The sequence below is a fragment of the Myotis nattereri genome (genome assembly GCF_964212035.1).
Source record: "Myotis nattereri genome assembly, chromosome: 12".
NCBI classification, from domain to species: Eukaryota; Metazoa; Chordata; class Mammalia; order Chiroptera; family Vespertilionidae; genus Myotis; species Myotis nattereri.
In genome coordinates, this window is record NC_138087.1 from 55,688,647 (window position 1) to 55,710,399 (window position 21,753).

At 54.9% G+C, this 21,753-nt stretch overlaps 1 protein-coding gene across 1 annotated transcript in view; it reads right to left on the reverse strand.

Moving 5' to 3' along the window:
• Nucleotides 1-312: 312 nt before the first annotated feature.
• SHB (SH2 domain containing adaptor protein B) overlaps nt 313-21,753 on the reverse strand; it is a 126,407-nt gene continuing 104,966 nt past the window's right edge. Inside the window, exon 6 of the mRNA XM_081103081.1 lies at nt 313-1,831. Coding sequence (XP_080959207.1) covers nt 1,648-1,831 — 184 coding nt within the window. The 3' untranslated portion in view covers nt 313-1,647. The remainder of the gene's footprint in view (nt 1,832-21,753) is intronic.

The following is a 21,753-nucleotide window of genomic DNA, read 5'->3' on the forward strand; positions in this document are numbered from 1 at the left end:
GCAGTGCCAAACGCTGAGGCCTGCTGGTGATGCTGCTGGAACTCGGCCCCATGTGTGGGGACGTCACCGAACTTCCACTCCCCGCGGACCGGTGGGCGCCTGGTGGAGGCACCGAGACTGGAAACGCCCTTCTGGCTGCGGATTCTTCTATTTCTTCCATCCTCATTCAGCCAGTGTGGCGGTGAGGAGGTAGGAAAGGAGGGGGCTGAGTAACAGCAGCCTGGTCTGCCCTGAACATGTGGGGAGAATCCCTGCTCCCCACAAGGGCAGGGACGAGACAGAGGGGAGTCTGTGTGGGAGTGTTTTTTTTTAAAAATATATTTCTTTATTGATTTCAGAGAGGAAGGGAGGAGAGAGAGATAGAAACATCAATGATGAGAGAGAATCATGGATCGGCTGCCTCCTGCACGCCCCACACTGGGGATTGAGCCTGCAACCCGGGCATGTGCCCTGACTGGGAATCGAACCGTGACCTCCTGGTTCACAGGTTGACGCTCACCTGAGCCACACCAGCCGGGCTGTGTGTGAAAACAGTGGGTGGCCAGCAGGGCTCACGTCCAGGAGTCAGGATTTGCTTTCTCCCAGGAGCAGGATGACAGCGAGGAGCGAGGCCGTGTAGAGACAAAGCACTGGCCAGGCTCTGCCAGTCTAGGCTCAAGAGCCTCCTCTGCTTATGAGCTGTGACCCTGGGCGAGTTACCTTCCCTCTCTAGGCCTCCTTTTCCCCGTATGTTAAATGCCTCACAGGGCTGCCAGGCCAAATAATGGGAGAGTCTGGTTATTGGGTCAACATTTGAGGTGACCATGCTGGAGCCTGAACGTGGATCTGGCTGCACCCTCTGCAGGTTGACTCTCAGGGGACAAAGCCAACTCCTCTGCCCCACCCACTGCCTCAGCCCTGAGCTGGGCTCTGCTTCCTCCCTCCCACCACCCATGCTCAGGAGACACGCCGGCGGTGAGCACTGGGCCCTCAGAGACCCTCTGTGGTACAAAAAAAGGGATGAGAATACATATTAAAGGACTATTTTATTTACACACCCTAGTCATAAATAATTGAATCCTCTTTTGACCGCACAATGATTCCTTGAAGATCTAATGATTACACCAAGTGATAAAGTGGATTAGAGGGCTTACTCACATCTGTGTGTGACGGATGTGCGCACACTCACACACACACACACACAGACACACGCACACCAGAGGGGAGGCAGGACTCCAGGCCTTCCAGCTCTCCCAGCACCAGCGTCTGGCTCCCCACACCCGTGGGGCCCTGGTGGGAAAACCGTGCTCCCTGCACAGGTGTGAATTCCTGACAGCGGAGAACAAAGCAAAGCGCTGCAACCCAGGCGGCTCCCTCCCCTCGGAGCTGCTTGCCTTTGTTCATCCTGCAAGGCATCTCTTTGGATTTGCAAATATTTTAATTCACAGAAACTCAAGGAGGGGGTGGGGGTGGGGGCTGGGGTGGCTTGTGGGCCGTCCCTCTGTCTCTATCCAGGCCTTTCCCAGCCCCCTTAGTGGCAACAGCATTCTAGAGACATGCAGTGGTGTGCCAGTACCATACACATGACACGAACTGGACACGCTGGTCGGCGGGGGCTCCGGCTCCTCCAGGTCTGGGCCCTGTCAGCTCAGGGCGAGGCTGGTCCTCTCACAGGGTCCGCACAGCCACCGGGTAGAGGAGGGACAAGTGCTCAGCACCTTTGATGGGCAGCTTTCTGGTGGTGTAGTAATGGATGACTTCTGGGACACTGTCGAACGGGGGGCTGTTCTGACCCAGAATGTACTTCTCTTTGGTTTTGGCCAGTTTCATGTGCATAAAGCCCTGGTTGCTCCTGTGAACAAAACACAGAGGGTATTAGGATCTGCAGGATGACAAAGGCCAAGGCAGCCATACTGCTCAGGCCCAGGGGACAGGTGCAGGAGGGCTGAGGGCCAGGTAAGCAATTTCTCAGAGAGCCACTCGAGATTTAGCTGTGAACAAGCACATGTCACATATTCACACTCGTTACCTGGAGAACTACCCCTCTGGCTCAATCCCTGCTAAGGTGCAAAGGTTCCTTGCTGAGATCCCAGCCATGAAGTACCTCTTCAAGTCAAGACCAAAGCCCAGGCCCAGCCAAAATGCAGCTGGGCCTAAGAGCTCCCCTCGTCCCAGCATCAAACTACGAACCAGCAGCAGACACTGCTGCAGGGGAGTCTTTCCACCTCAAGACCGAGGGCCGTCTTCCTGTCCCTCATGCAGTCATGTATTTAGTGTGAGTCCCTGATGCCCGGACTAGTGGGCAGGCAGGAGTCATCACCCCCAGTTTTCAGATGAGGACAAAGTGTGGCAGGGATGACGGGCAGTAGGTGGGGCAGAGGGGTTTGCTTTGCGCCATTCAATACAGTATGGAACTGTCACTGGGAAGGGACTGCCCAGCTGGGACTACATTTCCCAGCTTCCCTGCAGCACTGTACCCATGTGATTAGTTTTAGCCAATGGAATAAGGGAAAACATTTGCTCTTTCTCAGAGCTGCACCGGGGTAGGCACTCTCCCCTCTTCCTCCCTCTGCTCAGCAAACCCTGCCTCCTTCTCCAAGGCCCAGCTTGAGTGTTTCCTCTGCTGGGAAGTCTTCCAGGCTCCCCCAGGCAGAGCTCCGTCCTCTGCCTGCACCGAGGACCAGCACATGATGAAGGATCATGCCTCCATCTGCACCTGCTTTCTTATAACTAGAGGCCCAATGTACGAAATTCATGCAAGAGTAGGCCTTCACGGCTGCGGCTGCCTTGATCTTGCCCTCGCAGATGCGGCGGCTGCAGCTCCAGCTTCGTCCCGGAAGGAGGTCCAGAAGGATGTCCGGTCTAATTAGCATATTACGGGTTTTTTTTATTATAGATTACTTATCCACCTTCCGAACCTGGGACCCTTCAGTCCAGTTAGGGCCCAAATTCCTAAGAATTCCAGAGTAAGGTCTGTGTCCACTGTGCTCAGCACCTGCTAAAAAGGGCAGTGGGCGGGCTCCTTGGAGATCAGAGCACAGCCCTGTGCCCCGTGCCCCTTGCAGCCTGCCAGCTGTACCAGCAGGCTGGGTGGGTGCAGCTCAGGGACTGTGAAGGCCATGCTGCTTCCACCTGGCCGAGAGGGCCTCTCCCACCTCCCAGTCAGGGCCCTTGCCACATCGGATCTCTCACCCCCACCAACCTGCCTTTGCCCAGGTTGCCCTTTCCCTGCCCACTCAGTTCCAAGCCTGGCCCTTATGATTTTGCTGCCACATCTGTGGATGCCGAGGTCTCCAAAGCACAGTCCAATATACTGAGTATCTGCCACTTAGTGAGGAAGCTGGGGCTCCGATCTCCTGCCACCTCCTCCAATTATCGTGTCTGGACACTGATAATTTGCGGCCAGGGTCTGGAGTCCAGGAGACCAAGGCCCACCCCTAGTGAGGCCGAGAGCTCTGTGTGGACACAGGTTTCCTTTCTAAGCTCCGGCTCTTCTAGCTCTGGCTGTGGTCCCGGGGGCACTGCGGGCTTGCACACCTCTCCCAATCAGGACTGGGCTCCCCTCGCCATGAGCGCCTGTCCTATTAACGCGTCAATTTGGACTCCGGGACCATTTTCAAATGGGCAGAGCAAATGCTTAATGAAGTGCAGGCACTGAGCAATACATCTGCTCGTAATAATGTATTTAGAGATGTCACCCTCGGCTTAAAGGAAATCGTTTGGAGAGCAATTATGTTTCAAGAGAGAATAATTCCTGTAAAGAACTGAAATTTAAATCAAGATTTTTTAAGGCTGACAATGTTCTAATTACAGAGCCTGTGGCAAGTTCTGCTCCGCAGTGAAGGGTCATTTCACTGGAGAATTGCCTCCACACATCTGAGAAGCAGGAGGCGCACTTGCTTAAGCTGTTAGGAAGGAAATGGTGTGTGTGCGCGATGAAAAATGTATAGCCCCCTTTGAGCGAAGACTTGGCCACCCACCGCACTGGAGACACCGTGGGCCTTTGCAGGCCTGGAAAGGACCGTACTTGCTTGAATGAGGCTAAGGAAACAGGGAACAGTTAAAAAAGCTTGGGGTGAGTGTGGGGAGAGAAGGGGCTGGAGCTGCAGGCGAGTCCAGGCTCAGGCAGGGAGGGGCGGGACCTCGGGCACATCATGCCCCTTTGTGAGTTGAGTGGAGTGTTTTGGGGTGCCAGACCATGCTCTCACACACCTATGGCTGGGGTGCAAAGCGTAGGGTGTGTGAGACAGGACCGCAGCAGCTGGCCTGGAGCGAGTCTGCACCAAGGCTGGCGCGCAGGCACGCAGCTGCAGGGAGAGCCGACTTAATGTTTAAGGAGATTAAGGAAAGTAACTCACATGGGTTAACCGGACAGTTTCACACAGGTTGTCATTAGAACATCCAGCAAGGCCATGGCTGTGATGGTGGCAACAGCTGACTCAGCCAGAAATGGAGGCAGAAGTTCCCGTTCCCAGGCCACGGGGTCGGCACGGCCACCAGGTATTAGAGATGCGACACTGATGTTCCCCCTCAACAGACATGGTGCATGCGAGGCAGGGAAGCTCCTGATCTCCCTCCTGGCCCTCCAGGCCTACGGCTGACGCTTGGATTTCAGTACATGCTAGGTTATAACCGAGCCAGGCTGTGCCAACGGGGCAGGCCAGTCATGAGGTTCAGCAGAGAACTCAGACCCTGTGACCAGCCTCAGCCCGTGGCCTGACCATTCCCTGGCACAGGTTGAAAGGCCAAAAGCTGGCCTCCCAACGGGAACCCCTGCAGGAGTGGCCGTCCTCCCAGGCTCAAGCACTGTGCCCTGTGGCTGTGCCCATCCCCCCGGATCCCTGAGGAGCCTGACTGGATGGTCTCCGAGGCGCTTCTGGGCCTACGGTTCTGGATTCCCTGTGTGCAAGCACAATCTCCGCCTACTCCGCGAAGGCTTCTTGCAGGAAGGGGCCTGAGGGCAACCACACCCCCCTCCACTGCTGCCCATGTGCCCCTGTCCTACTCTCACTGGGCACTTCCTGTGAGCCAGGCCGTGTGCTGAGCACGGAGGCTGACCCCCGGCCACACGGCGGCTGGCAGTGGTGCTGCTGCTTCCCCCGCTGCAGGCCTTTCCCAGAGCCCTCGCTCCTGACCTCAGCACCATCCGCTCCAGAGACAGTCCCCCAGGCGCCGACGCTGCCCGGCTGATGGCGGGTCAGAGGCAGCACGGGCTGGCAGGGAGAGGCCATCGCAGGGACTGGGCACGGAGGTGACCCACCCATGGGGCCGGCAGGCTCCGAGCGGTGAGCAGGCTTTCTTTCCGAGACAACCTGTCAAACCTCGGCTCATGCAAAGGTCAGGCAAAGCCTCGTCAAAACACACCCAAGAGCTGTGCTGTCACAACGTGTCCTGATTGGCCACAGGGTTGCCACGAGATGCCACCTAACAACAGCTGAACATTTAAAAACAGCTGCCAGACATGCTGTAGACTCACAGAAGACATCAAGCACCGGGAGAGAAAAAGTTAAAGCTTCCTGGGGGGCCGGGGATGCACCAGACAACCAGCAGGCACAGGGATGCTCTGCCGCTCGGACAGCGGCCCTGGAGCCAGAGCGGCCTGGGGACCATTTCCCTTGCCCTCCTGGGGCACTTTGGTGGAAACTGAGTTCAGAGATAGCAACACTCTGGCCCGATGCACACAACAAGGAGGGCGTCGGCTAGAGCAGAACCCAGGGCCCTCGAGTCCCGGCCACCTACCTCCCCACCCTCCCTCTGGAAAGGCAGCAGTCCCTGGGGAGTTCAGACAGGCTGCCACCACCTGCCCAGCTCCTGCGCCAGCCCTGTCTCCTTTGATAGGACATCTTGCGAGAGCAAAGTCACAATCAGGGGTGTCTCTGGTGGCTGACCTGTCTAATGAGTCTCGTAAGGCTCTGAGGCGGGGGTGCTGGTGCTGTCAGGGCCTTCATATCGCTCATTATCATCACAAAAAGCACCTCCTCATCACCAGGATCATCAAACACGCCTGGCGCGCCAGCCTAATAACAGGCCCCACCTCGTCCCATAATCACGGGCTTTAATAAAACATCACTCAGCCCGCAGCTGCCGGCCCGAGCAGGGCGCGAGGCCTCACCTCTCGCTTTTAGACCTAATTGCTTGATGCATATTTCATGAAGAATCCCGGGTAATACTTATGTTAAATCGCTTCTTTTCATGATGAAATTACTTAAAAACACTTGCATATAATATTTATGTGGGAGAAGGCGAGGAAATTGCCCTCTGGGACTAGCGTGCAGCCCCAGTGGCAGGAGTCTCTGGTTCACCCTGTCAAAGGCAGTTGGGGAGCTGCTTTCTTGACGGGGATACCCTCTTGTCCAAGATGTCCCAGAACATTGTCCCTGGCTCCCCTCCGCCACTGCAGGATGAATGACACCGCACTGGCACTGCCTGAGTCCCCACTGTGCGCCAGGCACCAAGCTGAGCTGTTGCCACACATTATCTCACTTGAGCTCACAGCAAGTTGCTCAGTTGGTGTAACTATCACTGTTTACAGGTGGGGAAACTGAGGCTGGGGGAGGTCGCGGGCCTTGTCTCACGGGACACAGTGGGGCCAGGAGGTCAGTCTGTCTGTCTGACCCTGAGCCTGTGTACTCTTCTTAGCCCGTGGACAGCATCCAGGGCCCTGAAGTTGCCACTGTAGCCTTGTCTTCCCTCCTCACCACCCAAGCAGATGGACTAGGTGTTCGGGTGGCCCTTGGGACTCTATCTCGAGACCTGGCTTTCCTACAGCTCTGTGAGCTCCTGAGGTCATGAACCCTGTCTGTTCATTGTGACATTTCTCAGCAGGACAAGCCCTCAGCACAGGCCTGGCACAGTCTATCCGTCCGTCCATCCATCCATCCATCCATCCACCCAGCAGTTATCTAGTGAGGGTCTACCCAGAGCCAGGGTACTATAAGCTCCCCAGGGCAGGCTGGTGGCCACTCCACCTTGACCCCTAGTGTGGCCCAGCCAGTGTGGAAGCGACCTCCTCCGAGGCCAGACACCGTGGCTGCTTTGGTGAGCACTGGTCCCAGGACGCACCAGCAAGGTTCTGCAGAGCAAGCTTAGCGAGGGACACAGCCATGGGGAGCACCCGGAGGGTCCCAGCTACAGGGGGACAAAGGCAGATGCCTCTTAAATCAGAAAGATCTTGCTGAGAAGACCACAGGGAAGGGTAGGTCAACCCTTCCTCTTTCCTTGGGATTCTAAAGGAAAGCATTCCTGGGCTACTGAGCTGGCAGCGCCCCTGCCCAGGCCTAAATAACAAAGCATGACTATGAGACAAGTTCCCTCCAAAAGCCATGGTTTTCCTGCCAGCCCAGGCCCTGCCCACTCTGGGGCCCAGTAGATCTCTAAATGGGTGCATTTTTTGGTCTAAATGGACCTCCTCTTGTGGAGTCATTTTAATTAAACATGAATGTTACATGTTCAAAGATTCCTGGGGCCAGATCTGTGAGAGCAGAGATTGAAAGAGACTGTACATTTGAAATTCACTCGACAATTGGTTGCAGGGGAGAGAGCTGTCACAGGCCCCCGAACTCCATGAACGCACAGCAGCCAGTGCTCACTCTCGGAGCCAAGGGAACACCACCCTGTGCTCAGCTTGGACAGGGCACGAGACCAGCCCGACGGGCCCTTCTGCCCCCACGGGCGTGCACTCGAGCTGGTGAATATGGGCGTGAACAGGACCAGTGGAGAGAGGGGCTCGCTCTAGGTCTGGCTCTAACGCTGATCTGCTGTGACCTTGGCAAGGGAGCTTCCAGAGGGACCTGGTCTGGAGGGGGACCTGGGCAAGACACCTCCAGCCTCTGTGGCCATGTGGGGGCCTGCAAAACAGGTAGCTCCTGCCATGAGCCCACCCCACTGTTGGCCATGCTGCCTCTGTAAGCAGGTGGCTCCAGGGTTCAGGCAGTCTCCTGCCCTCCCAGCCTCTCTTCCACCTCCAAGGAGAGGGGATATTTTCCTGGGTCTGTAGAGAAAGTCTCTTTGCCACACCTATGAGCAGGTGCAGCCCCTCCAGAAACGGTCTGTGTGCCTGCAGAGACGTCTGCTCTGAGGAGAGCACTGGGCCTGTGGCGGGGAAATACCCAGATCTCAAATGACGGGGCCTTCAGAGGACAGATACTTCTTCGACACCTCCCGAGGGCCTACTGTGTGCAGGCTAGCATGTGCACATGCTGTGAACTTCTAACACAGGGCCTGGAAGCCACCGCTGCCCTTGGTCCACGCTGGACCGACCTGTGGCTTCACAGAGAAGCAGGGCTGGCATTGTCTGGGCAGATGAGAAGACTGCAGACCAGAGGGAGAAGCACCTTGCCCAGGTCACAGTGAGAGGCCAGCAGGGCCAGGGTCAGCACGGGAGCAGTTCCTGCTGTGTGACAGGCTCTCTCCCACGGCGCAGTGCATGGAATGGGGGGTGCAGAGGCCCCTTCCAGCCGAGATTCGAGAGTCCAAGGGGTGGGGGAAGGGGCTTACAAGGTCACACAGCAAATGTCTGCACATCACCTTCTGCCTTCGGAAACAGCCTTGTCGTAGTGACAAGCCAAAGACACATAAGCTGGGTCATTGCAAACTAAGGCCCAAATGTAAACGCCCCTGAGCCAAATGACTTGATTTACAACCAAATAATTAGGTTTCAATAAATGCACCGGCGGCGATTAGCCTTCCTGAGACACCTGGGCATTTCTCAAGCTCCACGTTGGCGGCCCAGGGTGAGGGCCTTCAGTAAATCATGACGAAAGCTGCCTCCAAGCAGCAGGAGAGCTGGCAGCTGCCTCTCCGGCGAAGATGGGTACGCATAAAGCTTGCTTTGTGCCACACAAAGCAACAGGCAGGTCAAGATGAACCCACGGGGGCAATTTTCTCAGGAGAAGACTAACCAAGTGTCAGGCAGGAGGATTTTAATGATCAAGGTCGACAGTGTGGGGAGTGAGCTTCTTCCCATTATGGGAGGTGTGCAAGTGGGAGGGTAATAATGCTTGGAGGTCAGCCAGCTGCACATGAAAACTACAAGGGGAGGGGTGAGGTATGGGTGGGAGGTGATGGGAGATACGCTGCCAGAGCTTTGGGAAGGGGAAAGAGGGTCTGTGCAGCACCCCCGCCCCCCTTTTACATTTAATTGAGGACTTTTCCAGGAACACGAAGGCCCTTTGTGTTTGGGATAGGTGGGGCTGGTGGTGGTGGTGGGACTGAAGTTAGACACCTGGGTTCAAACTCTGATCCCACTGATGTCAATGGCTGGGCAAGTCCCCTCTCCCTGGGCCCCCAGCGTCCCTTTTTGGGAAAGGTGAAGGGGGTCCCCTCCAGTCTGAAGTTCTCAATGAGGGACAACCCGAGGGTGGGGGCCACCCAGGCACCAGCCAGGAGGACCCCAGGCAGTGCGGGATGCAGGAGGAAGGCGGGGCACCACTGGGCACAGTGGGTCCCAGGCTTGGGGACCGCAGGATGACAAAAGCAGGCCTCCTCGGGCCGGTGCCAATGGGATGGACAGGAAGCATTCAGGCCCAGGGTGGTCCTCCTCCTACAGGACAAGCGCCTCCCAGCCACACTCTCCTGGGAGCAGTGGTTCTCACCAGGCAAGTCTCCCTTCTCCTGGGGCTGCTGGCACTCAGGTGGGAGCCAGGGATGTTGCTAAACAGCCAACTCTCTATAGAACAGTCCTCAGAGCAAAGAGCAAGCCAGCCCCAGTGCCAGCAGTGCCAGGAGGAAAGCCACACCCCCCACCAGGTGCCAGTGCCTCAGCTTCACCTACAAAACGGGGATGCCAGGAGGCCACCCTCACGGCAGCTGTGAGAGGTGAGACCTTCCACATGAAGGAAGCGTGAACATTTGGTAAAAGCTGGGTCACCTGGCTCCTTATTTAAAGGGCTTAAGAGACAGAATTTGCTAAACAGCTTGGCTGCGAAGTACTCCAGGCTGTTCCCAAGGACCAAACGGCCACCCCACGCCCAACCAGCAGATGAAGGGAACATGCACACCTGTTGGGCAAAGCGAGTCGTGGGGGTGAGCACCAGCTGCCGGAGAGGGCTCTGAGGGGCGCATGGGCTTTTATAGGTAAAGGGGAGCTGGAAACCTGGGGTTCACCCTGGGGAGGCGGGGAGTGACACAATGGGGCCCTCCTGGGTGAGGACGGCAGGACAACTCCAAAAGACACAGGGCAGAACCCACCATGTGCAGACCTGGGTGACCCAGGTCCGGGTCTTAGTCCCCACCGTGTCCCTGTGAGCGGCGCTCAGTTTCCTCATCTGTGTAATGGAGTGTTCACCACCTGCCATAAGGGCTGTCCTGAGGCCTGGGATGGACAGTGCATGAGCAAGCAGGGCAGGTGCTGAGGCTCAGGCGTCTGACATGCCCGCCCCCCGCCTCCCGGCTCTGCAGGAGCCTGTGTACAAGTTGCTGCCCATCTGGTTTGTTTTGTTGCCCAGGCAGAGCACTAAGCGTGTCTGCCCGTCTGTCTGGCCTGTTGTCCACGGCCATGTTGGCAGCCCAGAAGCCATGGGTGGCCAGACAGCCTCCTGGCTGGAGCAGGAGGCCTGGGGTCCGGCCCCATCTCTGTCGCTGGGAACAATGGGCAGGGTGTTTACTTTCTGCGATCCATTTCCCCTACCATCAAGCAGTATTGCAGACACTTGAGAGCAGACTGTTCCACAAGGGGGTCCACATGAACACACAGAATTGAGGAGGAAAGAGGTTTTTTTTGTTTAAATATCCTGGTCATAGACGGTCTATGGCATTTATTAAGAGGCTACTGTGTGTATTGCTCAATAGTCAACATTTCTGAGGGAGACAAGATACTAAGCGAACTTTTGAGACCACTGGTTCCCTGTCCCCATTTTACAGGTGACACTGTGGTCCAGGGGGTGGAGTTTGCTCTCATTCCCCAGAGAATCAGGGGTCAGAATGCCCCTCCCCCGCCTCACCGCTGTGCCACCCGCTGAAGGGGACTCTGGGGCACTTCAGTGGGTGTGACAAGTGGAGAGTGGGGAAAAGGGTGGGTGTGCAGGGAGGGGAGGAAGCTGCAATCCCCATTACCATTCTCATCCTTAAAGCACGATGTGTACCCTTACCACCCTCCTGCAGGCTCCTGTCCTAGCGGGGGCTTCCCTGCTAACTGACCCAGGGCATTCATTAGCACAGCAAGGAAGGGGGCTCACCCACAAAGCAGTTTTACTTAAAAAAAAACCAAAAAGGTAAAGAAGGGAAATCCAGAGGGACCTTTACAAACTGCAACTTACAACACACCTGCCTGCTCAGCCCTGCATATGACCCAGCCGTGGGCAAGCTACGGCCCGTTTGAAATGAATAAAACTAAAAAAAAAAAAAAAAAAAAAAGACCGTACCCTTTTACGTAATGATGTTTACTTTGAATTTATATTAGTTCACACACACACTCCATCCATGCTTTTCTTCCGGCCCTCCGGTCCAGTTTAAGAACCCATTGTGGCCCTCGGGTCAAAAAGTTTGCCCACCCCTGGCCTAACCCGAGGATATTGCTCTCCTCCCTGTCAGCCACCCAGACACCCTGGCTGATCACAGTGGTTCTCAGTGGAAAACCTCCCAACAGCCCTGGGGGCCTGGACCCCAGTTTCTTCATGTGAAGTGGGGAGCAGTTTACAATGTTCTCTAAAGTCTACTGGAAGCAAGCGAAGAGCTCTGACAAGGAAGGGACAGGGGCAGATGACCACCGATGAAGCCTGGCACTTAGGAGATGCTCACGCCACAGGATGAAGGCATTACTAGCTACTCAGATGTTAAACAGAAGGACTCACCTTCCTTACAGACACCCCAGAGTCCCAGGGTTGGAAAGGAGTGCAGGTCACTCAAAAATAGCCTCTCCACATGTGCCCCGGATGCTCACATCAGGCCCCGGGGCCTTGTCAAGCCAGTGGCTCCCAGGCCTATTTGGAACCAGAATCTGCTTTGAATATGCTCTCCAAGAGATACTGATGGGCATTCACATTTGAGAACCACCACCTGATTCTCTGATGATGGAAACGCCTTTGTAATGTTCACAACATTTCCCATCCAGCTTTTGTTGCTTACTCCAGTGCTAGGGAGCTTATTCTCCACCACACAACCCTTCCAACTTTGGGCGGCTCTGCCCGTGAGCAAGTCCTCCCCGGATCTGAGCTGAAGTGTGACCCACGCAGCTTAGTGATGGTAGCCCCGCCCCCAGCTCGGGACCTGAAGGCCACAGGTGAAGGCCCCTTAGAAACTGGAAGATGAAGAGGGAGCAGACCTGCCCTGCTTCTCTCTCTCCAGCTGTCCTCACAGGGCAGACTCTCCTGCCCCTTCCCACGCTGGCCGCGCCCTCTGCCCACTATCTCGCATATACTGAGGACAGCGTCCTGCGGGTCTGTCCCTCTTAGCCAGCACCCCTGTCTGGATATGACTCCACCATCAATGTGGACACCCAACATCTTCATGCAACTCCTTTCTGGTGTCCACTGACCTCCCGAGTCCACCTCTCTCTTCTACCTCCTCCCCGAGTCCCAAAGAACAGGACCCGACTGAGAGGCAAGTGTCGTTGGGTAAGGACAACTCACCTCTTGACCAAAACCAAAGGGGCACCAGCCCGAGAACATTAAGGAGCAAAGCCCACTGGCCTTGCCTCACTCACGAGGTTTGCAAATGCAATTCTGAAAGGTCACGGTCAGCCCTTAGTAATCTGGGTTCTGGAGGGCGCCTGTCTCATGTTGGGCATTCATTCCGGCAGCTTCTTGACAATCTCTGTCCACAGGGTGAATTCTCTCAAAATTAAATCTCTGGCTCTTTGCTCCCTAATGAAATTGATTTCTGTCTTGATACACAACAAAGCTTTCATTTTATTATCTGGCCAGGGTTTGACCACATTAATTATAGTGGTTTCTTTTCCAGCGTGGCTGCAAGTAATTGAGTCCCCAAAAGTTACTATCAGAACTGATTGCTTTTTGAAAGCACAGCTCTTACCACAGTCCAACAACCAACCCTAGATTCTTCATGGAAGATTTTCCTTTGGTTAAGGCTGGAACAATTCAAGACAGGAAAAGTATTTTTCTAGCCTGAAAACCTGAACTCAAAGTAGGATTATGCTAATGTTTGGAGACTGATCTGGACATCTGGGTGTGCCCAGAGCATGCTATCTCATGGTTTTACCATCATCTGTGTCAGACCTCAGATGCTGCTCTGAGTTTTTAAGCATTACCACTGGCATAATTCTACCTGCCTAAGAGGAGACACACTGCAGAAGCCTGTTCAAATCAATGTCTAACACCAGGTACCGGGGACTGCAAAGAGCCCACCTGGCACTATGCAAACGTGTGTTTCCCGGGAGGCTATGTTCAGCCTGGGGGGGTGCACAGGTTCAGTGTCAGGTGGAAATCATGGCACGTCGGGCGGTGGGAGGAAATGGTGGACAGGAAGAGGACTGGGGCTGCAGAGTGCAAGCAAGGCCAAGGTAAGCCCCTCTGCCTCTCAGCCCTTTTCCTTGAGGACAAAGTGGGGATGCTGTGGGGAGCAGGAGAGAGCTGTCTGGGACTTCAGAGTTTACGAGGCATGTCTCTCTGTCCACAATATTATTGGCCACCTGGGCCAACGGAGGGCTTATGTGGAACAGACAATTAAAAACTCAAGTTGGGACCACAGGGAGAGGGGATACTGCAGAAACCTCTTCCTTGAATCCCAAATGTAACCACCCTACCTTGCTGTTACTTCCCCCTAAATTACTACCCTTCTCCAAGGCCCTGCTCAAATGCCACCTCCTCCAGGGGGCCTTCTAAGATGCTCCTGGTCTGACTTACTTGCTTCCTCCCTCACTTATTCTCTGCCACGCCTCTCTCCATCACAGCACTCACCTACCTGCATCTTCCCCTACTCAGACTAGAAGCATCTGATGTGCCTTCATCTATCTTCCCACTTGGTTGAAGGCCTAGTGTGTGATAGGAACGCAGCAGTAATAGCCACACTGCTGACTTGTTCGTCAGCCCTGCCCTGAAAGTCTGGGCTAAGAATGTGGCAGGCTGGTCCCCAAGCCGCCTAGAGCTGTGAGCAGCATGTGGGTTTCCAAAAGGAAAACAGCAGGGGGAGAAAGGTTCTAATTAAAGCATTTCTAATAAGCCAGCTTTGCCAACCCAATTGTTTCTGATATTCCTCTTGGGCAAAGAAATCTTTTTTTAAGAAATCATTAAAAGTGGCAGAAAGCACCCATGGCTGGAAGGAGGATGGTGGCTGCTCAGTGGGCAGGTGTGAGGTGCTAAGAGCCAGGGCGGAGTGGTCCCTGCCGCAGCCAAGCTGAAGAGTGTGCAGGAGTATGAGGGTCACACACACAGCCAAACATTTTTATAGCTTTAGCATCTGAACTGTGGGAACAAAGACAAGAGCTATAAAATCTGACATCCAATTTTCTAAATCTGCCTCAAATAGCAAGAATGATTATGGATAAAAAGGGACAAGAAACTACACAGTGCTATGAGGCTCGGAGGGTAATAACCCCAGGATGAGAGTCAAGACACCTGGGCTCCGCCAGCAGCTCGCTGCAGGGCGTTGGGAAGGGCCTCTTCCCGCCTGTGCCCGTTGGTCCACCTGAAAGCCAGGGTCTGGACCTTGATGGTTCAACACGCTTCTTCTGGCTGTCAGGGCCCGAAGGGGAACAGTGACCCTGCATCTTGGGATTCTGCTAGATGAAGCTGTTGTTGGGAGCTCCGCCAATGCCTGTAGGTGGGGGCTGAGCCTGTTTCCTCTGGGGGCTCTGAGCTGTTTACTTAGCTCTAACTAAGCAAGATAAGACCACAGGCGCTTTCTTGGGGTAAGCACACAGCTCTGCAAATAACCCCACCTGCATTCCTAGACCTCTTCTGGTTTACAAAGAACTTTCACTTCCACTGTGTCCCTGAGCCTGAGGGCTGCGAGGCGCAGAGACACGAAGCTACTGGCTGGTGACCCTCACAGATGGTGGAAGCAGTGGGACTCAGGCTCTGGTCTGTCTCCACGTGGCTGCATCCATCTCCACGTGGCTGCCCTTCACTGATGCAGATACAAGGTCTGTGTCTGTCGCCATGGCCTGGCCCTGTCCCTGTCCCTGCAGCACCCCACATGCTCTCCCCAAGTCCCCAACCAAGCCATTCCCAGATGGCTTTTGCAAAAATATTATTAAATAAGTTATATTAGCAAGATGTTAGGAATGTGATTGGAAAGAAATGTTTTTCTCATTTGGAGACCACCCAGCGCCTCAGAAAGGAAGCTGTCCCAGGGCATGAGAGGTTTCCTGGTGACGGAAGGGCAGCTGGAATGCTGCTCCTGGCGGGCGAGCTACACAGGCAGACTCATGCGGCTGATAGGAGAGAATTAAAAACCAGCTGGAAATGTAATCGGGGTGGCTCAGCCACTGGAAGGGACCAGGGCGCTCTCTGGGGAGCAAAAGTCAACACTGAATGCCTGGCTGGGACAAAGGGGGAGACCCCAGTCCACCAGCAGGCACGTTTGGCACTCCCAGGCTGGGGATGCTCTGGAGATAGGCTGCCAGTGAGAGCGTGGGCACCTCTTGCCCCTGGGTTAGGGGCAGTGGTAGAAAGAGGGCAGCTAAGTTAAGGGAACATATTTTTCTGGATCTTTTCAGAACTGACCATCCAGGTTGCAGGTGGCGACACCACCACTCATCCGTGTTCAGAAATCTGGAAGGGTCCTCAAATCCTTGCTTTCTCACCCTCGTCAGTTCTACCACGACACGTTCTCCTTTCTACTCCCACGGCCCTGGCCCTTCGAGGAACTGGGACACCCCCCTCGCAACCAGTTCTTCCCTCCTGACCCGCCTTCTAGACACATCCATGGTCAGATGGGGCTCCTGAAAACCTCCCCCCGGCCAGCTGTGCAGGCCACCACCGTCCCTGCTGAGCGGCTTCAGCCCCTCTCTCTGCCACCAGACCCGGGATGCTCCCGGCTTTTGCTGCTTGAGGGTGGGACCCAGGGAAGAAGGCGACTCCGCAGTTGGGCCACTCATCCCAACACTGTCACTTCAGAGCCAGGCCGAGAAAGCCCCAACAATCTCAACTCCAACAAGCAGAGGGAAGGGACTGGGGGGGGGGGGGAGGGGCGGGCGGTGTCTTTGGCCTTCTACCTGTCACCACTGCCCTGGGACAGGTGCCAGAGAAATGCTCGTCAATGGGCTTGTGCCAGGTCCTGCTCAGCACACCTGGCTTCGGTCCTGGGGCCTCTATCCAGATATCTGCTGGGGCCCTGACGGGAGGAAGGCGGGGTGTTTCTGCTGGGGGTGGGGGGAAGAAGGCTCCAGAGGACAGAAAGAGGGCACTGGGCTGCGTTAAAATCCCAGCTCTGCACTCACTCGCTGTGACGGTGTGATCCTTACTCCTCTCACCACTTCCTATTACAGCGGGAAAGCTGGCTCTTTATAAGCACAAGCAGCCATGTCAGGCGCCCGAGTATGCCATCTACAGCATCTGAGCAGCCCGAACTGAGGCCCCCACGGCTCTGAAAATTGTAACTACAACGGGGCATTCCCTCCAAATCCGCCCCTCAGGAAGGAAGGCCCGTGCCTGGTCTGCAGCTCAGGAGCCAGTCAGAGGTGGAGTCAGGATTTGAACCTGGCTCCTCCCCTGACCCCCCAGAATCACCAAAACACCAGGTGCGGAGTCCAGGAGAGGCGCCGTGTCAATGGTGAGGGCGGCGTCCTTGAAAATGTTGCACTACTGGCAGGAATGATTTCTCAGTAACTCTGAGTACAGGGACACGTCATCTATTATTCCTCACTGTGCCTCTCGATGGCGCATCCTTTCATCCTGCAAGGCAGGACCTTGCACGCTCTGAAGTTCACGGTTTCTGTTTAGTGTCCTGCAAAGAGTGTGTGAGCAGCCTGTCTTGCCTACAGTAGCAGCTCCTGATTTCAGCATTTCCATCAATCCCTTTAGAACAGTGGTTCTCAACCTTCCTAATGCCGCGACCCTTTAATACAGTTCCTCACGTTGTGGTGACCCCCAATTTCATTGTTACAAATTGAACATAATTAAAGCATAGTGATTAATCACAAAAGCAATATGTAATTATATATGTGTTTTCCGATGGTCTTAGGCGACCCCTGTGAAAGGGTCGTTCGACCCCCAAAGGGGTCGCGACGCACAGGTTGAGAACCGCTGCTTTAGAAGGAGAAAACACGCCGCACACTAATTGAACAGAAAGTTCATTTTTCCTCCTCCAGCCCTAAAAGGATGTGAAACCCTCCATGCAGGACAGCAGAGATGTGGACCCTGCCCCGTCGCAGGCTGGCTCAAATGCTGCCAGAAACAGGGCCTGGCCGGGCAGCCACGAGGTGGCAAGCTTCTCCCTTCTGGGGATGCAGTTTCTCAACGTGCGCCAGGCACGGGGCTAGGTGACCTAAAAGGTGTCTTCCTGTCCCCTAAATCCCAATATTTCTATTCAGTGTACTTAATGTACCATAGCTACCCGGGCTTGCCTAAAAGAGCTTCCCCATAAGCTAAGCAGCAGACCAGATCAAGTTCTGGTGAGAATGCGTCTTCAACTCATGTCTGAATTCATGGAGGAAGAAGAGCTAGAGGGGCAGCAGGACAGTGAGAAGGACAAAAGGAATCCCTGTCGAGGTGGTCATCCTCTCCAGCTTCTCATGAGGAACCAGGAGATCAGAGAGGTTAAGTGACTTGTTCAAGGTCACACAGCCAGGAAGAGAGAGGCCTGGATTTGAGTCTAGCTCTGTGTGACTCAAAGTCTCAGTTATAGTGATGCAGGATTTTCTCGAGTTGCAGCCTGTATAAACTCTAAACTCCCACCACCACAAAGGGGAGAGGATGTGGGCTGGACAGACTTCTAGGTCAGACCTAGGCAATCCGCAAGGCTCTGGATCATACAGAGCTCTCTCCTCAACCTGTGGCTCTCCAAAGTCTATAACAAAGACAGTGAGCCACCACTCACTGAGCACTGACTGCATGCCAGGCACGGGCTAAGCACTTCACATATACTGCCTCTTCATTGGCACACCTGTAAAACCCATTTGATGAGAAACGGAGGCTCAGAAATGTTAAGTCCCTTTGCCACCCTGCTAGTAAGTGGCAGAGCTAGGGTTTAAGAACCCAAGCCAGACCGATTCAGAGCCCGTGTCTTCTGCTGCAGAGCTGCCTCCAGCCTGGGACGGGGGAAGAGGAGGGTGCTGGTGGTAGGACAGATTGTCAAAGCCCCTCTCCCCCATCACATGCAGGGCTGAGCACTCCCACCCTCGTCTCCCACCACCTCCTGCTACTACTGTCTGCCTGGAGTCGAAGTCAACTACCCCTGTGCTCGTCTACCTGAGCCACCCTCTCTACTTCTTTGGCATTCCCCCTTCTCCAGCCCTCACACCCCCCTGGCAGCTCGGAGAGGCACAGGGTCAGAGGGTCAGGTCAGGGGGCCAGTCGGCGAGGAGTCCAGGGCCCCTCTCCTCAGAGCTAGGCAGTGCCCTGGCTGCACACCCCTGCCTTTCTTGAAGCCTTAGTCTTGGGGGTAGGGGTGGGGAAAGGGTGACGGACGACGGAAGTGCAGGCTCTGGGGCTGGAGGGTGTCCTGTGCAGGGAACCCCACGATGGCTGGAAGGCTCTGCTTGTTTGAGGGCCTGCCCTGGGGGGTCGCCCGCAGGAGCAGGCAGCCACCATGAAGCCAAGTGTTTGGAGCCTCAGATGTTGGCCCCACAAGGGGTGCTTAGACGGCAGAGGGAAGTGAAGCCTGTGCTCCCTGCTGATGGACGAAGGGTGAGCTGCTCTCCGCACCCCCTCTCCTCTCCCCCTGTAAACCTTTATTATTTCTTGCTCCTGGCTGTCAGCAGCAACAAACTAAGATTAATCACTCGCCCGCCTGCCCAGACCCAGACGTGCCTACTGTTTGAAAACTCTCTCCTTTACTATATAAATCAATGAGGGGAGAGAAAGAAAAACAGCTCTACCAGGAATGTACCTCCCGCCTGCAGCCCTCAGTGCCACGGGTCCCAGCTACACCCACCACCCTCCATTGGAGCCCAGGAAGCATGTGCTGGGGAGAGACTGACTGCCCAGCAGTCACTACAAACCCGCAGCTCAGAGCAAGAACCAGCCAGTGTCCTTAATGAAGTCGGATAAATTGCCCACCCCTCCTCCCCTACTTGGAGAAGAGACGGGGCCTTCTCAGCTCCTTGGGACCCAGGGGAAAGGCACCGCACCCTAACTGTGGAGGCCTTAACCTGGAAGCAGATGTGCTGATTGAACCCAGACTCATTCTATGGGCACAGGGAGAAGACACTCGCCCTCATCCAGGTGCAGACACAGCTTGGACGCACCCCTTTTGGCCCCCCCGGGCTCTTGACCCGGCCCAGTGCTCTGTCCACTCTGCTGCCTCCATGGCAATTTCTAAAGGCTCTGGGAAAATTGGGAGAAGCAGAGACTAGCATATATGGAGCACCTACTGTGGGCCCAGGGCGAGGCATACCTGGTTCCAGGATGCCCCTACAATACCAAAATCCGAGGATGCACCCTTATATACAATGCTGTAGTATTTGCATACAAACTACCCACACCTTCCCATATACTTTAAATGATCTCTAGATTACTCATAATACCTAATACAATGTAGTGCTATGTAAATAGTTGTTATACCGTATTATTTAGGGAATAATGACAAGAAAAGAAAGTCTACATGTTTAGTACAGACACCATCTTAGCCCTGACTACACAGTAAAAGTCGGCAACAATGTAACATTTCCCCCAAAATATTTTCCATCTGTGGTTGCTTGAATCCATGGACGTTTGAATCCATGGACGTGGAACCTGCAGATACGGAGGACCGACTATACGTCTTACAACGGCTTGATGAAAGTGAAACCCTACAGTTTTCCAGGAGATGATCGGGGAAGTAAAGTCACTTGCCTAACATCACACAGCAGGTAAAAGGTGGAGCCAGGATTCAACCCCGGGTATCTCTGACTGCAGAGCCCATGTTTCCCCTTAACATCCTGGAAAGGGCTGCCCTGGATCTCCCCTTGGAATGCCTGCCCACCTCCCAGCCTCTTGGCATATTTGTGGGCATGCGGGGGCAGAAGCAGTGTCCCTTCCTTGACAGTACTCACGGTGCACCTTGGGTCACTGAAGGTTCTAGAATACAGCTCTGAGGACATGACTACACCCTGCTCAAAACCTTCAGGACGCCCCTGCCCTACAGGCTAGAGCCCCATTTCCTCAGCCTGGTGACTAGGACGTAGGACCGACTAGGACCTAGGACCGTACCCACCAGGTGTTATTTGTTGTTCTTGCCCAAGATCCGCACTTCCCAGCCTGTGCCATTCCCTCTGCCTGGGCTGCCCTCTCTGCCCCGTCCCAGGTCTAAGCCCTGCTCATCCTTCTCCTCCCTTCCTCTGGTCCTCCCGTCCCGGCCCTGAGCACCTACCGCCTTGGGTAGCCCTAAACACGCTGCTCCTCAACTTACGATGAAGTTATGTCCTGATAACCCATCGTAAGCTGGAAGTGTGTTAAGTTGAAGATGCACTTAACACTGCACTGTGAGTATGGGTGCTTGACGCTCTGACTGCGAGCCTGACTAGCAGCTGTGGCTCGCTGCCGCTGTCCAGCGCCACAAGAGTATCGTATGGCATCGCTGGCCTGAGAAAAGATCAAAACTCACAATCTGAAGTATGGTTTCTCCTGAATGTGTGTTACTTTCATAGGATCGTAAAATCAAAAAACCTTAAGTCAAACCTCTGTTAAGTCAGGGACTGTCTGTCTGTGAGTTACAGGTGTAAATATCCTCCCCTCTGGCTATGAGCTCCTGTAGGGCTGGAGCCCAGGAGGTAAGTGACACTGAATGGGGCAGAGCTTGGGGTGGGGGTGGGGAGTGGGGGAAGTGTTGAGGAAGGCTCCTGAATGGTCAAACCCGAGTTGCACCCTCATGGAAACAGGCCAGACCCCAGAAGCCCCTCCTGAGATTAGCACTGGACCACAATTGCAAGGATGCTGTGCACTCTGTCTTTGGGGACTTGAAAGCTGATGGCCCTTTGTTGAGGGCTCCGAGGGGTCATTTCCCCAGCTGGGGGTGGGACTCTCACTGCCTAAAGAGAGGTGCGACCGGGCCAGGAGGCCTAAGAAGTGCGGCTCTGTCTCCCAGGCCCGGGCCCCATGCAGGCAGAGGCCGCCCGCACACAGGGAGGGAGGCCCTGGCACTCACCCTGCTCCCGGCCCCCCAGCTGCAAGCCCTCCAGCTTTGAAGTTCTGTTTCCCTCATCTTCTCCAGATTCCTTTGCAAAAACTCATGGAACTAGAAGTTGCAAAAAGCCATTCATAGTCCAAAATGCCTGAAGAACTCTTTTAATGAGATTTTTCAAGACTTTTCATCTCTTTCCCCTACTGCCTGCCTTCCCAGGCAGGAAGCTGTGTAGAGTGTGATGTTTGTGTGCCAATATCTAAAGGCTCAATCCTTTGCTTCCAGAGGCTGCAGAGTGTACACAGGGGGTCAGGGGTTAATGCCAGGGCCAAAGTGGCTGCTGGTGCCTGAGCGGGAGCCTAAGGGTCTGAGCTCAGCCAGGCCAGGCTGCAGATGGGGAAGAGGGAGAGCTCTTCAGGGGGAGGGGATAGCGCAATGTTAAAAAACCACAAGGTGGATCTTGGTAAGATTGCTTCAGAGTTGGGGGTGTCTGCCATTGAGGGACCTGAGAGGCAATGGGTGGGCGATTCAGGTGCCATCTTGGATTGTTACAAATGCAGGAGTTTTTGGTGGAGGGGTAGGTGGAGGGCAGCTTGGGCCTGCACAGGGTTCTGTCTA